We start from the raw sequence: 16,425 nt of genomic DNA on the forward strand, positions 1-16,425 counted from the left end.
CCATGAGTCCATAGAGAATTGTTCTTTCATAAATTTTGAAGCTGTTCTTTTCAGGAGTTTCTGCTGTCTCCCTCCCCCACCTCTATTCTGAGACTTCATTTAAATCCTGTTAAACATTTCTCAGTCTCTCACCAACTTCTTACTTCTATCTGAATATTTTTTTCTGCTCTCAGTTTGGTCACTAATTTTTAACAAGATTAACCTGTTGTTAGTCTTGCCCATTCAATTTTTTTTTTTTTAACTTATGAAATATCTGATGTTTTGATTTTTTTTCTTCCCAAGTTTTCAGTCTTACATCTCTTTGAACATAGTAATTATAGCTACTCTTTTCATTTAATAATTATGTTTATTGGGGCTGGTTTGTAGCTTAGTGGTAAAATGCTGGCTTAGCATGTGTGAGGCCCTGGGATTGATCCCCCAGCACTGTAAAAACAAGCAAGCAAACAACAAAAAATATGTGACATTCTCTTAGTATGATTTTGCAACTCTAATCCTGGCAGTCCTGTGGCTTTTTTTTTTTGTTTCTGATTTGTTGCTTTTGCTGGGTTTTGTTCATTTTATCTCCTTCTTGGACCAGTTTGTATGTGTGCACATCTAGTAGATTATACTTTAAATATTGCTTGAGTAATTTGGGGTGTAGGATTATATTCCCAGGGAAGATTCATGCTTGCTTCTGGCAGGCATCTGAGGTACTGGGAATGCCGGGGTCCCTTCAGTTCAGTTGTGGGGATGAAGATGAGTTTATGTCATGCTTAGAGCCTGGCAGCTTCCCTCTTCCCCTCACTCCTTAAGGGCAGTAGTGCAGAATTCCGGCTCAAGGAGACATGGGTTTCCCAGTGCTCCTCTACCGCCCTCCCCTTGGTAGCCCCTGTATTCCAGCCCTTGACTCCTAACTTTGCTAAAACTGTGAGTCTCTCAGCAGCCCTTTAACACTTGGCAGTTACTCCTCACAAGGATGAAAGTGGTTTTAGCTGTAGGATTTCCCTTCCTAGATCCTGCCTCTGGTGCTATAAGAACTGTCTTTCAAGTTCTTCGATGTCTTCAGACTTGTTCAACTTTTTATCATGCAAGTTTTCATTCATATATGAGTAAATAGTGCAAAAGAACCCTCTGTGTTTCTTTGATACAACTCCAGTAGTCTTTGAATAGCTTCCTTGCTTTGGATATGACAAGATGTTCCAAGCTCCTGTGACCAGGAATTAGTCATTTCTCCTAGAAACTCTGGTTCCTAATAGGTTTTGCTAGAGGTGTCTGTTTAAATTTTATTTTGATTTTGTGACTATTAGGATTACTAGTCCATTATTACCAGGAGTTGGCCATTCTTTTTGATGATGCTTGTAGGTGGCCTTCACAAACCCATTAAGGACCTGGAGGGATTGTTGTCCATGGCTTTAGACAGAGGTTGTGCTATGGACCTTCTGGCCAATCCAGTGAAACCTGCAGATACTGTTTAGAATGTTTCTGAACATGATGAATAAACTACACAGGCTCACAAAGGAAACCAACTGTATTAAAAAGTTATAAAAATATTACTGTGTAATGTACTGTAACTACTTTGGTAACATGTGACAACAATATATGGGCCACAGCATATAGTTAACATATAGGTAGTTCAAGTTTTGTTTTTTATGGGATTAAAATGAAGGTTTTGATGTGTATTTGGGAAAAAAAAATGTATTTTGAAGTGGTCTGTAGCTTGTTTTCTTTTACATCCTGATTACCAAATATTGCCAACAGGGGAGCATTGATAGACATGTGTGCCATTGTAGTGCAGTTCATGGTTTTGTTTTGTTTTTTCTTTTTTGGTACCAGGGATTGAACCCAGGGTTGCTTAGTCACTGAGCCACATCCCCAGCCCTTTTTGTATTGTATTTAGAGACAGTCTTACTCAGTTGCTTAGGGCCTTGGTAAATTGCTGAGTCCGGCTGGCTTTTGAACTCCTGATCCTCCTGCCTCAGCCTCCTCTGCCCCTGGGATTACAGGGGTGCCACCACACCGAGCTGTGTAGTGCAGTTCTTAATTAACCACCGTGAATGAGGTCGAACTTAACAGGTTTCTGTAAGATTGACCTCACTTCATACAGCAACTACAAACTGGGAGGCTCCCAAGTTACCTGTATTTCAGACAAGCTCACTACCAATTTTGAGGTTTCTGTGACCATTCTGAAGTTTGATCATGCACTTAGAAAAAATTACAGAATTCCAAAGAGTACAATATTTATGATTATAGTTTTTAAATTATAAAAGGTTACAAATTATGTCTAAAGAAGAAATGTGTAGGGCAAGACCTGTGAGGGTCCAAATGTGCAGTGCTATTCCCTTCTTTTGAGTCAGTTTTGACCCTCCTGAACCATCCACATGTGACTGCCTCATACTGAGTATTGTCAGTCAGAAGAGCCCACCGGAGTCTCTGTGTCCATAGTTTTTATTGATCTCATTTTTCAGCATAATTGATTGAATCATCTGCCAGAACTTGAACTCAGTCTCTAACTCTTGTCACTGGACCTTGGATTGCTTGCATGAGGCTCAAAGCCCATCTGCTGATCACATGGTTGGTCTTTTTAGTGTGGCCAGCCCTTCTTTTGAGTCATCTTGTTAGCAGAAACTATCTGGGGGCTCATCTTGAATTAGAGACACTCTCATGTTGTCCTCAGGACATTTTAATGATTTAGAGGGTCCTTCCCAGGAACTGGGACAGAGGCCAATTCAGTCTTTTTGTTATACTTATTCTACTTTCATAGTGGTGGCTAAGGACCAGGCCTGGAGTAGCACTTGTGCTGTGCCTAAGTGCCTAATGAGAAACTGGTCTCTCTGTCATAGTGGCAGGTCTAAATAACTGTCAACTTAGAAGTATTTGGTGAATTTGGGATATTTTGAGATCTGCAGCAGATGCCAGTGGGTTGTTCTATTGTTGAGAAAGTTAGAGATACTGCTGAAGGTATTGTATGTTGTTGCTTACCCTCATGGTGGAAATAAGGAAGTGCCTTGTTTTAGAAAGAGGGTAGGGAAAATGTAGAGATTATCTCCCATCCAAATCCATGGTCCTTGTGGATTTTGTCCGTGCCTAAGGGCATCTTTATTGAAAGTTAGTTATTAGATATTTAGTGGTTTAGACTGTTTAATGATTTTGTTTTTATTGATAGGAGAGTTTCAGCTTTGCAGACCTTTAGTATGATAGCACCTTTCAAGGTCCTTAAATAGCTGAACTCTGTAATTATGCTGTTTAGAACTGATTCCTCCCCTTCCTTGTGCTGTTCCTCTTTCCTCTTTTTTCTTCAGGTTGAACCTAGGGGCACTTTACCACTGAGCTTCACCCCCAGTCTTTTTTGAGACAGGGTTTTGCTAATAGGACTTGGAATCCTCCTGCCTCAGTCTCTGGGATTACAGGCAGGCACCAGCACACAGCTCCTGGTAGTTTCTTCTGTTCATAGTTATAAAATTTAAAACCACTGAACACCCCCCCCCCCCCCCCCCCCCCCGGCTCCCGGCTCCCGGCTCCCGGCTCCTGTGTACTATAGATTTAACCCAGGGATGCTTTACCACTGAGCTTTATTTTTTAATTTGAGATAGGTTCTCACTAAGTTGCCTAGGACCTCACTAAGTTCCTGAGGCTGGCCTTGTTGAACTTTGCCATCCTCCTGCTTCAGTCTCCCAAGCGCCTGGGATTACATGTGTGCGCCAGTGGGCCTGGCTCCTTTCTCTTTTTAAGATGTGGAATCTTGCTGTGTTGCCATGTTGGCCCTGAACTCCTGAACTCACATGTGTCTTTTTGCCTGCTGAGAGTAATTATCTTTTTATGGTGAAAAATCTCAAGCATATAAAAAAGTTGATATAGGCACTTGAATATCAATCTATCCATCATCCAGATTTAGGAATTGCAAATACTTTACTATCTTAAACCTGTTTTTAATGTCTTAAGGAATAAATTAAATATTTGTAAGCACGTTAAACATGGTACTTCCTTCCTCAGATTTTTCCCCCATAATTTTAGAATGAAATTTTCTACCCATAGAAAAGTTGAATCTGTAGCTGACCCATCAGAATTCATTTACTGACATTTGGCTGTACTAACAGTTTTGTTTGTTGATCCACTTGAAAATTGCCTTAAGTTATAGACATTATGACACTTTTTGGGGGTTGGGGTGCTTAACCACTGAGCAACATTCCAGATCTCTTTTTTTTTTAATTTTTATTTTGAGACAGGGCCTTGCTGAGTTACTGATGCTGGCCTCAAACTTGCCATCCTCCTGCCTCAGCCTCCTGAGTCGCTGGAATTACAGGCATGTGCCATCATATCACGCTACACTTTTGGGAGGGAGGTACTGGGGATTGAACTCAAGGGCACTCAAAGCATTGAGCCACATCCCCAGTCCTATTTTGTATCTCATTTAGAGATAGAGTCTCACTGAGTTGCTTAGTGCCTCACCAAGATCCTGAGGCTGCCTTTGAATTCATGATCCTCCTGCCTCAGCCTCTCAAGCTGCTGGGATTACAGGCATACACCACCTCGCCAGGTCATACTACACTTATTCAAATAAGGATATTCTTGTAACGTCATGGCATAGTCTTTTTTTTTTTTTTTTTTTTAAATCTGATATCTAGGCCTGTATTCAGATTTTAGCTATATGCCTCCTTCCATGTAAATATGGAAGTAATATACATTACTTATGTATATTATGTGGTAATATACATTTCTCACTGTTGAAAAGAAAAAAAATTGTTTTTCTCTGTGAAATTATTTTCTTTTTATAGAGCTGGGGATTGAACCCAGGGCCTCACACATGCCAGGCAAGTTCTTTTTTTCTTTTATTCAACCCAGAATAGACTATGACCCAGTACATGGGAGATTTTTCAAAACCAGCTAGTTCTCTGTTTCTCTGCAGACACCAACTAGTTTTCCTACAGTTAAACTGAAATTGACACTGTCTGACACTGAAGCTTTGTCTCTCACAATACTGCCTCATTGCTGTGCCACTCGCAGGTCTTATGTTTCTTATCCACTGGCTGTAAATTGAAAGTTTCAGTGGTTCTTCCCTTGAGTTTAATAATTTGCTGAAATGGCTCACAACTCAGGTTGCTTAACTAGAGTTCAGGTCTATTACAAACGACACATCTCAGGGTGGACAGTAGAGTTTCATAGGTCTGGAGGAGTAGCCTGGAGCTCCTACCTCTTCTCCAGGTACCTCCATGCGCTCACACACTGGAAAGCTCTTGGAACTCATTATTTAGGGATTTTTATGGAGGTCTTCTTTGGAATACTTGACCACATCATTGACCATTTATGTGGCTCACTCTTTACCTCTTACCGCTCCCTGGAGGTTGCAGTTGGGGCTTGAAAGTTCCAAACCTCTAATTCTGATGGTTGGTTCCCCTGGAAACCCATCTCTCATCCTGAGGCCATCCAGGTATTCTTAGCCAGTCATCCCTTTAGCAAAAAGACAATCACTTCTGTATTCTAGGGTCATAGGAGCTGTGTGCCAGGAAATGAGAGGAAGACTAAAATGTGTTTTTCTTATATCACAGATGTTTTTACCCATTATGACATTAGGTATTTTTTCTTCTTCCTTTTTTGGGGGTGAAGTACTACAGATCGAACTGGGATGCTTTATCACTGAGTTACATCCCCGGCCCTTTTTGTTTTGAGACAGGGTCTGTCTCTAAATTGCAGAGGCTGACTTGAAACTTGGAATCTTCCTGCCTCAGCCTCCTGAGTCACTGGGATTAAAGGCATGTACCACTGTACTGTTTGTGACGTCAGTTTTGACAACTTGTTGGAAGCATACATTTCAGTTTCTACTTGACTATTTGGCTATTAGTACTTTTGTATACTTTTCCATTAGTGATCTTAGTGTTAAATTTTAGAATTTAGTATTTTTGCTTAAGCAGTTATAGAAATATTTTTTCTTTATATAAATAGCATTGTTTGGTGATAGCAGGTAGCAGCTGGTATTTTGGTGTATAGCTTCTGCTTCTTGGTGATTACTGCTTTTATGTTTGAAATTTTGAAATATTCATTCCTTAATCTTTTTGGAGACACAGTACATTGTTATTTATTTTGTGGTACCCTATCATTTATGGAAACAATCTTTAAATAGGAAATTTGTTAAAGCAGTGCTACTTGCAGTCTTTGTGACCTTTACCAAATTATTATAAGTTCTGTACTGCTGCAGTCTTTGTGACCTTTACCAAATTATTATAAGTTCTGTACTGCTGTTTTAAAATTTCCAAAATAGTATAGTAATAGTGTATGCCTTTGTAGTATGGTGTTTGTGAGGAAGATAATGAATTAGAAGTAAAGCAACTTGTTTAACAGGTAGTGAATGTTCAGTAAACATTTTTATGGTAAGTAGTGTGAACATTTTGTGATCTCCTTTGAGAGAATAGTAGAAGGAGAATTTCAAGTTTCAGAATTTAAGTTTATGACACATTTGTAAGATTATATAGCAGTTACAAGCCTGGATATTTAGTTACACTTATAAAGATGTATTTAATGAAGGAATATCCAGAATCTTTTCCCCCTTATCTTTTTATTAAGAAAAATTTGGAACTGAAGTACAAGTTCAAAGGACACTAGTGAACATTAATATGCTCTTTACCTAGATTGAAAAATAACCATATTTTGCTGTATTCATTTTATCCCTTGTGCGTGATGCATTTTCAGTCTCTGGATCGTTTGATATTAACTTATAAACAATCATGAGTCTGCTTCTCTAGAAGTTTCTTATACGTTTCCTGAGAATAATTATTCTCATGAATAGCCATGGTATTCATTGTTTTTAAAAAGTTTAATAGTTCCATAACATCCAATATTCAGTCTGTACTGAAATTTCCCCAATTGTCTTAAACATATTTTCTAGCCCCCCTCTCCCCCCGCAACCCAGAACCATCTGTTTAGGATTTATTTATTGCGTGGAATTGTTTTGCCTCTTTCTCTTAGAGTGTATGTCTACCTTTTCTTTGACATTGAGTTTTTGAAGAGTATGGCTCATTGATCATGTGCAGTCTCCTTTCTGAATTTTTCTGTTTGGTCACGGTGTTTGACTTGCTCCTATGTTGCCTGTTTCCTATAAACTGGAAGTTAAACTTGAGTAGATTAGGTAAACCCCTCATTTTTGTGCATTACTAAAGATTGAACACAGGGGCACTCTACCCCTGAGCTACATCTCCAGTCCTTTTTATTGTTTATTTTAATAGAAACAGGGTGGCACTAAGTTGCTGAGGTCGACCTCAAGCTTGGATCTGGGTCCTTCTGTCTAGTCTCCTGAGTTGCTGGAATTACGGTATGCACCACCGTGCCTGACTTGGGAAGACATTTTTGACAAGAGCACTTTATAAGTGATACGGTGTTTTGCATCACATCCAGAAGTGGATAAAGTGAGGTTGACTTGCTATTTTAGTGGTGTTAAATTGTTGGATTTCCCCATGATGACAGACCAGTCTTCAACAAATTGTAAAGCAGTACTTTCCTCTTTACAGTTAACAGGTAACCTGTTTCAACCTTTTTAGCAAATGATTTTTTTTATCTATTAGTGATCTCTCAGAATACAGATTTTTCTCTATCTCTCGCTCGCTCTCTAGGTGAACCCAGACCTTCACATTGCTAAGTATTCCTCCATTACTGAACTATACCCCAGAACTGGGTCTATCCTTTTTATAACCTTGACCCCATTTTCCATAACACTTTTCTCCTAGCAACAAGATATTTCTATCAGTGTTTTAAATTTCTTTTTTAAAAATTTCCTTCACTTTTTCTTATTTACTAAGCCACTTAATAGAATAACAAAGTGAAGGTGGAGTGTGTATCATTTCAGAAAACTGGAACAAATTTAGTTAAACTGTTTTCAGTCAAAGGAGGATGGGATTTGTTTTAGCAAAGCTAATTTGTCATATTTTTTAGAGCATTATTATATGGCAACTATTGAAACAAAACCAGGGTTTCATTAGTTAGCACTATGCAGTATTTTCCTTTTGATTTGTCTTTGCATTTCTTTTTAGTTTTTAACAGGAGTTGGGATAAGATGAGACAATTTAAGTGTTTATTAGTTGTTAGCTCAAGAATGGGTAAGTTATTTTGCATTCTTACATTGTTTAAAAAGTCCCCTTGTTTCTTTCCCCCCACTGCAGTTCTTCCTTCAACTTCTTAAAAGTTTGTTAACCAAGTTCAACTTGTAAATTTTAATGAAGTGGAAAGATAGAGAAAATATTGCCAAGATAAGCTTAAATCTGCCAGTGAAAAGGGTGCACACTTTAGAGCATTAGTTAAGTGAAAAATTCCATGCCATTTAAGTTAGTATAAATTCATATTTGTGTAGATTAAATTTTTCCTTAATCTTTTAAGTAGTTTTGGAAAGAGGAGTAGAGAAAGAGGGTGGAGCCATGGGATGTCTGTGACAACATTTATTGTAAGCTGCTGAGAATGTTCTAGTGGTTAAGAGAGAGATACGCAGAGGGCAAGGATGGGATTGGGTAAAAACTGACGGGGAGTTTTACATTGCTCAGGACAGTTATCTGTACTACAGGAGCAAAGGGCACTTCGGGGGTGGGATGGTGTGAAGTTCTCTTTTGCTTGCTGTTTTCCTAGAAGATAGCAAGCCTGTCTTCTGAGGTCATGAGTAGTATTGCTGAATGTGCCCTGAGATTACAACCTGATAAATTTGAAGTTAAATTTTGTATGTTTCTCATCTGTATTTAGTGTTCTAGTTCTTTAGCACAACAGAAAGGGAGTTGGGTTGAGACTTTTGCACATAACAGTAAAGGAGAGGAAGGGTGGGGAAAACGAGGGAGCAGCCATTGTGGTTGGACCATCCCTGAAATCTTAGCCAGCGATGGGTCAGTTAGTTCCTGAAGGACATAATAGGACAATGAAGAAATGATAAAACTACGACCTGGTTGTATTAAAATTTAGCAATCAAGAAATAGCTGAAATAAAAGGGTTATAAAACTGTTATAGATGTTAGCCAAAAATAAAAGATTGGGTCTGTGACACATTCTCTTAAGGTACAAGCATCATTGCCATATAGCATTTGAAAAAAGTCCTCTAGATCCAAGAGGCCAGGGTATTTTATAACGAAAATAAAAGAACTGGAAGCTGGACATGATATGATGATGCTCACTAGTCTGGAGACTGAGGCAGGAGAATTGCAGGTTTGAGGCCAACCTCAACAACTTAGGCCCTGTCTCATAATAAATAAAAGGGACTGAGGATGTAGCTCAGTGATGTAGAACCTTGTCTTTGCTTGCGTGAGGCCCTGGGCTTGATCCCAAGTACTGTGGGCCCCCCCAAAGAAAAAGTTCTGGGGTTGTGGCTCAGTGGTTAAATGTGTCTGGGTTCAGTCACCAGTACCAAAAGAAAGAAGATTTGTGGAAAAGAAGTGTAAGTTGCTTCATTGTGGTTACATAGGCTATAAATACTAAGGACTGGGTCATGATGACAAGAAGTGAGTGAAGTCCTAGAATAGGAGGACCTTCCATAAGGAGAAGGTCCACTTGTTGCTTCTTGGCTGGTTCTACAAGTAGAATGCTACCTTTCCTTGATGGCTGATCTTCAACACAAAGGAAGGGAATGTGGAAAAGACGCTACTCCCTCCATGCTATGTTGGTTTAGCCCAAATCTGTCAGTGTAAAATAAACTCTTAACTCTTCCTTCCCTCCATCCTCTGGTCTATAACTTAATTTAGAACATCTCAAAATTCTGTCAGTTGCATCAGAGAATTGTTGGAGTGGTAGTATTAGTGTAAGAAATCTGGAGTGATCAGGTGGTTTTGAGTGTGGGATGCTTGAGATAAAATTTTGGAGGTATTAACAGTTATTGGTGATAAAAGGTCTAAGTTGTGACTGACTGGTAATAGTTGGCTTGTGTGGTAGGTAGTTTGAAATGATAATGTCTAAGAACCTAGGGGATAGGTATTGAAAAGATCATGTGTTTGGATGATGGGGTTGCCAAGAATATTGATGAATTTTGGTGGAAAGGAAGTAAACCAATACCATAGTCTTCCATAAAGGTGTGCAGATGATCAGGAGATTAATAGTTAGAAGATTAATAAAAAGGGATAGCTGTCAGTACTAGTGTATGGGATGTGATGGGTTTCCAAATGGAGTTTTGGGTAGGAGAACTTGTGTAACAATATGTAGTGAGAAATACAAGCAGATACCAGTGGAGGGAACTGTGAATGGGGAAGGTTTTTGGTGGCAGGAAGCAGCACTTTGCTGAAGATGGTCTTTGCCTTCTGGAGAGATGTGGGCAGGCAGGGAGAAGAGAGAGAAAATCTAATTGGATATGTCACTATGGGAAAGAGTTAAATGAAGAACGCTTAGGCTGCATAAGGTAAATGAGCTATGTGAGATTTGGTGTGGGCAGGTAGGTAGGCTAGTGGGGGAAGGTGGGTAACCTGCCAGTTGTCCTGGTATCTTTCATCATAGGCCTGGTTTCTTTGAGTAGGATGGGAGGCAGACTGGGTATTGCTTCCCAGTGAGACCATCTGAAGCACTGGAAAACTTGCTTAAACTACAACTGAAAGGCGTTACCTACAGAATAGGTGCTTTTCTCAGTACTTTATATTGTTGTTACACACACACACTTTTTTTTCCGCTTATTTGTTTGCTGTTTCCTCCTTTACCCTAAGCTTCTAATAGTAGGGACTCTGAACAATTTTGGAACAAATTAATTATAAAATCATTGATTTTTAAATCTCTGTTCCTTAAATAATAAAAACAATTTATGTAATTTTGAGATTTTACTTATTATTTTTGAGATGGTTTTGCCATGTTGACCAGGCTGGCCTTGAACTCCTGGGCTCAAAGTGATAGCATCTTCATATGTAGGATTATAGTCTGCTCTACCACGTCTGCATAGTTGAGAATTTTTACCTTAAAAATTTAATTGCCTTCTCTCCCTTCATCAGACATCTTAACTATTTTAATGATTTTGTTATATTTTAGTCTTTTAGATGATTAAGCTTTCCCTTCAGTTCTTAAATTGGACAGAAATTGTGAACAGTGAACATAAATTGTAATGTAAAGACTAAAACATGAGAACCAAACATCTTTAGTGAAATTTGTAGTGGATTTTTTAATGCTCTCTGAGAATTTATATGGAAGAGTGTTACACTGGGTGGATTATAAATTCCTGGAACCAGATTTGTTTAAATGATAAAGCTGTGTGCATAAAATGACTTAACATTGGCATGGGTGAGAAAGTTTCTGGACCCTTCCTCTGGTTTCTGGAAACTTGGGAGCAAAAGGGAAATAGTGAAGTTTTTGTTGGTGAGAATTCTTTCTCCTGTCCAAGGCCACTGGCCTACTCATCTTTCACCTGACTGTGCCTTCCTCAGTGACCACACATCCCTGTTGCCCTCCCCGTTGTCTGGGCATTGTGTCCAATCCGGAAGAAGGGCCTGCCAGTCTAAACTCTCTGAAATCCCAGCATTCACCCTTAAGTACTTTCTACCAGCAAAATGCGTTAGGATGGTGAGGAAGTGTGTCACCTGATCTGACTAACTACTTTTGTGTCTTGGGATTATCCTAGACTTTCTTTTAAAGGATCAGTTGCCTTGTTTTTGTTCTACTTTGTCCTGTGCTAGGAACTCAGGTCTTAGGAAACAAATGAATTGCTTTTGGAGAGAAGTGCATTTTAGCTATAACATATTTAAATTTTAGGTTGTCTTTAAATGGCTCACTAGGCATTTTGCTGCTCTGATGATTGGTCTAGTAATTAACTATTTCACTGTTTTACAGAGTACTTGTGATTCCTCACATTTTTGCTGAGCTTGTAAAAGAGGCACTTGGATGGTGGATTAACAAGAAAAGTGACATTTTGTGGAAAGTTTTCAATTGGAGAATATTGAATTTTCACCCTAGTCTAGCAGCTCTGCTGCTCACATAAATACAGATGAATGAAGACCCCATTCGGAAAGACACCTGGCCAGCGGTCCAGAGCTGATGCAGGTAAGCATTGCAGCTCTGCATGTATTCTAGTGTAATAAACTTTCAAAGACAGATGCAAAATTGAGGAGTACTTTTACATAATACCTAGTGGTTTGCTGTTCTTGAAGCATTGTGATTTCCTGAATTTTATGTACATAGGTGAAAAAACAGCTTTAGTTTCTTTTCAGGAAGGGATTTCACTAAATTTTTTTCTGCATGACCTAGCAAATTATAAATATGTGTCAGTTCAGCACATAACTTGGAAATACATGTTATTATTAAAACCTAGGAGATTCTTGTTGAAAGAAGGTGTAGCCTTAGGTGAGTATTAGAGTTAATGAAATTAGGATATTGAGCAACTTTAAGGTAGGTGAAAAACTTGAGTTTTTTAGTGTGCTTATTTGAAGGAAGTATACTGGTATGAAAATAAAATGAATATTTAAGAGTAATTACAGGGCTGGGGAGATAGTCCGTAAAGTGGTTGCCTTGCAAGCACAGGGCCCAGGGTTAGATCCCCAGAACCACACACACACACACAAAAAAAGTAATTACATCAATTTTTATTTCTGTGGAACACAGGTAGTACAACAGAAGTTTGGACCCTGCTTGGTTTTTACTCCCTCACCCCCCAACAAAAATAAAATCTTATAGAACTACACTATAAAATAGGTAAATGATACTTTCTTTGGTACTTCATTGGCTCTGCCTTTTGGTATCTCTGCTGATCACATAATCTTAGACAACTGAATTGACTTCTCAACCTCCTGTCTCCAGGTATGTTATTTATTTTAAATAAGCACCCCTTACCTTTTTAATTTTAACTTCTTTTAAAAGCTAATACTGATTTTTAATGTTCAGTATTTATCAGTAAGATTTATTTGGAATACTGGTGACTGATCTGTAAGTCATCTGAGACTTTTTTTGGTGATGCTGGAGATTGAATCCAGGGTTGTTCTACCACTGAGCTGTATCCCTTACCCCTATTTATTTTGAGACAGGTTATCCCTAAATTCCTAAGACTGTCCTTGGACTTGGGATCATCATCTCGGCTCCCCCAGCTGCTGGGATTACAGGCATTTGTCGTTGTGCCTGGCCATCTGAGAAATTTAGAATCCCTGTTCTCTTTTACTAGCTGTGTAAACACTGATGTGATGTGTTTAAGTTTTCTTGAGACTTAGTTTTTCTCATCTAAAATATGAGACTATTTTAAGGACTAAATGAGATACTGTGTATCAGGTGTTTCACTTGGTGCCTGGAACATTTAGTAGTATTGATCATTATGTTTATAATAAAATATTTTTATTTTATTAAATGGAAAAAAAGTGCTGTCAGGCTTTTATTCGTGAGTATAGCCTCCCAGTTAGTTCTCTTGAAATAATGACTTATTTCCCTAGTTTTTTTTTTTTTTTTTATATACACCATTCCAAAATCAAACTTTTTAAAAATAGTTTCCTCTAAGGAGGAAAGCTGGCTGATAATAGTGATGTGTACAATGGTAGAAGGAACTGAAGTTGTTTTTATATATGTAAAGCAGGGAGTTAATTCTAACGAGTACTTTGATTTCTCTTTTCTTCAGTATTTCCTATAGCATAGGGCCAAAAACTCTGTAAATTCTATTTGACCCTTTAAGATATTTTAGCACGAGAGAGCATGGGGTTATTCTTTTTTCACTGTGTCTTTAAAGAGATAGTGTGTGGGAGGGGAACAAAGTACTCCCCCCTCCCATTCTCATATATAGTTAATATAATAGAGCATCTCTGGTCACCACAATGTGGAACGGAGGGTTTCTCTCCACCAGCAACCAAGCAGTTTTGCAGTAGACTCCAGCTGGATATCCTCCACTTATTCAGTTTTTATTCTACCTGGATATAATGTGAGAACTGGCTATAAATTTTGCTTTCCCATGATCCCATTTGCTACAGCCGCTCATAGAACTCAGGGAAACACTTATATTTACTTGTTTACTGTGAGAGATAGGAACAGAGGATAAGATGAAGCCCTCTGTAGGATGCACCACCCTGCTGACACCGCCAGGTGTTAGTCAGTTGGGAGGCTTTCCACACGCACATCTGTTGGGTTTTTATGAAGGTTTTATTACGTAGACATGATTTATTACATCACTGACTGCTGGTGATCCAAGTAGCCTTCAGTCTTTTCCCCTCCTGGGAGAGTAGAAGGTGGGACTGAAAGTTTAACCCTGTTTCTGCTGTGGTCTTTTCAGTGGCTAGCCTCCATCCTGAAGCCTAACCACCAACCATCTCAACATACAAAAGACACACATGTCACATTAAGCTCTCCCTGTTCCAGGAGTTATGTATCTGGAGGTAGGGGTGGAAACAGATACGTATTTCAAAATAGCACAGTACTATACTGTTTCACAAACAGTAATGACTTCCTGATCACTATTGTTGATAAAATTGTTTTATTCATTCTTCCTTTTAACAGAAATGCTATGCTGCTTTTAAATCCCTCCATTAATTACTGATGTGACCATGTGCAAAAGGGTCTATTTTATACCAAATAAGGAGAAACCTGATAGGCATTCCATAATTGGTATGGTGGCTAAACTAAAAGGCTTATAACAAAATGCAGAAGGTATTCTATAGATAACATTTTTAACTGATTTTAGGTTTTTACCTTAAAAGTTTACAAATATGAGTGTGCACAAAGTTCTCTTGATCACCAATATTGAATGTTTTGTATTGGCTTCTCTTGAGGAATTTGGCTCCGTAACATAACATCAACTTCTTGTACTAACCTCCTAATAACATTTTAACCATATAAATGTGGACTGTTGAGCCAAGTAATGCAGTGTAATTTCTTTTTTTTGGGTACATTTTGTTTTTCTTGGGAGTTTGATTGCTTTTTTCTTTTAAAATTTTTAAACTTTGAGTATGATTTTCTGCATAGTCAGATGTGATAACTCATCGTTTTTTTCCTAGAACCTTTTTGTTCTTTTCAGTTGTTTGTTCTCTGCACCTCATGTGACATTGTCAAGTTAGGAATTTTCTTTCTTTCTTTTTTTTTTTTTTGGCGGTACTGGAGATCGAACTCAGGGCAAGCACTTTACCAGCTGAGCTATCTCCCCAGCCCTTTCTTCTTTTTAATGTTGAATTCTCCTGTTTCCTGCTTGCTGTGTCTTAACCTTTTTTGATGTGTATTCTTGTACAAGCCAAGAGTAGACAGTGAATGAGTAGACTGTTGAAGTTACAAATGACATTTGTGATGATTCATATTCTCTATTGTAATTGTCTATAGTAACATTTTTCAAAAATGCTCATAGAAGATCATTTTTTGAGACTTCATGTTGACATTTTTTTTTTTTCAGTTCTTATACTTAATCCTTTGGGGAAAAGTCTAGGTTGAAAGTACTTTTCAGTTATCTTCAAAACATTGCTATATTTGTTGTCTTTGGGGTTCTCTTGATGCTAGTTAGGAAAGTTGGGTGTCATTTTTATTTCTCATCATTTGTATGTGTGTAATTAATATCTTCCTGTTCTGGGAATTTTTTGAAAATTTCCCTTTTTTTTTTTTTTTATTGTAAACAAATGGGATACATGTTGTTTCTCTGTTTGTACATGGCGTAAAGGCATACCATTTGTGTAATCATAAATTTACATAGAGCAATGTTGTTTGATTCATTCTGTTATTTTTTTCCCTTCCCCCCCACCCCTCCCACCCCTCTTTACCCTCTATACAGTAGTTCCTTCCTCCATACTTGCCCCCCTCCCTAACCCTAACTCTAACCCTTGAAAATTTCCCTTTTATGTCTTCTGGAACTCTATGGTAATGTATTTAAGTGAAGTGTTTTTAATTTTTCAGGTTTTCAGTCTATAGATTCATACTGCAATTGTGGAATTTTGTTTCTTTGATCTCCAGTGGCGGGGTGGGGGGGGGCTTTGGAATACATGCTATGTGTTTGTTGAATCTTTAGGTTGGTTCTTTTTTCCTTTTCCACTCATTTCATCATCTTTCTAGGGGCAGTTATTGACTTTTATTTTCCGGTCTTTTTCTTTGACTCTGAATCATCATTTTAAATATGTAGGATCTCTTTAAATTTTCATACTTATTTCATAGATGCATATCACTTACATTTCTGTGGCTATAAATTACACTTTTGAAGTCTTTCTGAACTCCTGTGGCTACTTAGGAGTTTCTTAGTTTGTTTTGCTATTAGCTTCTGTGTTTGGCCTGGAAAGTTTCCTTAAATCTCTTATGGTCTTATTCTTATCCTCTAGCAAGGCACTAGGTTGTTGGATGGGAAGCTGTGTGAGAGAAGTGATCCTTGTGGCCTGGTAGGCTTTACTTAAATTATTGGGGACTTCATGGTCTCTTTATTTATGGGTGTTTTGTATAGAGATGGATTTTCAGGTTTCCTCCATTTCAGATTTCTCGATCTCTCCCTTAAAGTTATATCGTCATATTCCTTCAACACTTTTTTTTTTTTTAAACTACCCCTGTGACCACTGCCTGTCACACAAAGCTGAGCTTATTACTAAATTGA

General features: G+C 38.2%; 1 protein-coding gene across 1 annotated transcript in view; it reads left to right on the forward strand.

Moving 5' to 3' along the window:
* Positions 1-16,425, forward strand: part of SPIN1 (spindlin 1) — a 71,633-nt gene that overhangs the window by 23,576 nt on the left and 31,632 nt on the right. Inside the window, 1 exon segment of the mRNA XM_079109074.1 lies at positions 11,733-11,942. Within this exon segment, the coding sequence (XP_078965200.1) occupies positions 11,891-11,942 (52 nt within the window). The 5' untranslated portion in view covers positions 11,733-11,890.

This window comes from Sciurus vulgaris (assembly GCF_902686455.1).
Source record: "Sciurus vulgaris genome assembly, chromosome: 13".
Taxonomy (NCBI): Eukaryota; Metazoa; Chordata; class Mammalia; order Rodentia; family Sciuridae; genus Sciurus; species Sciurus vulgaris.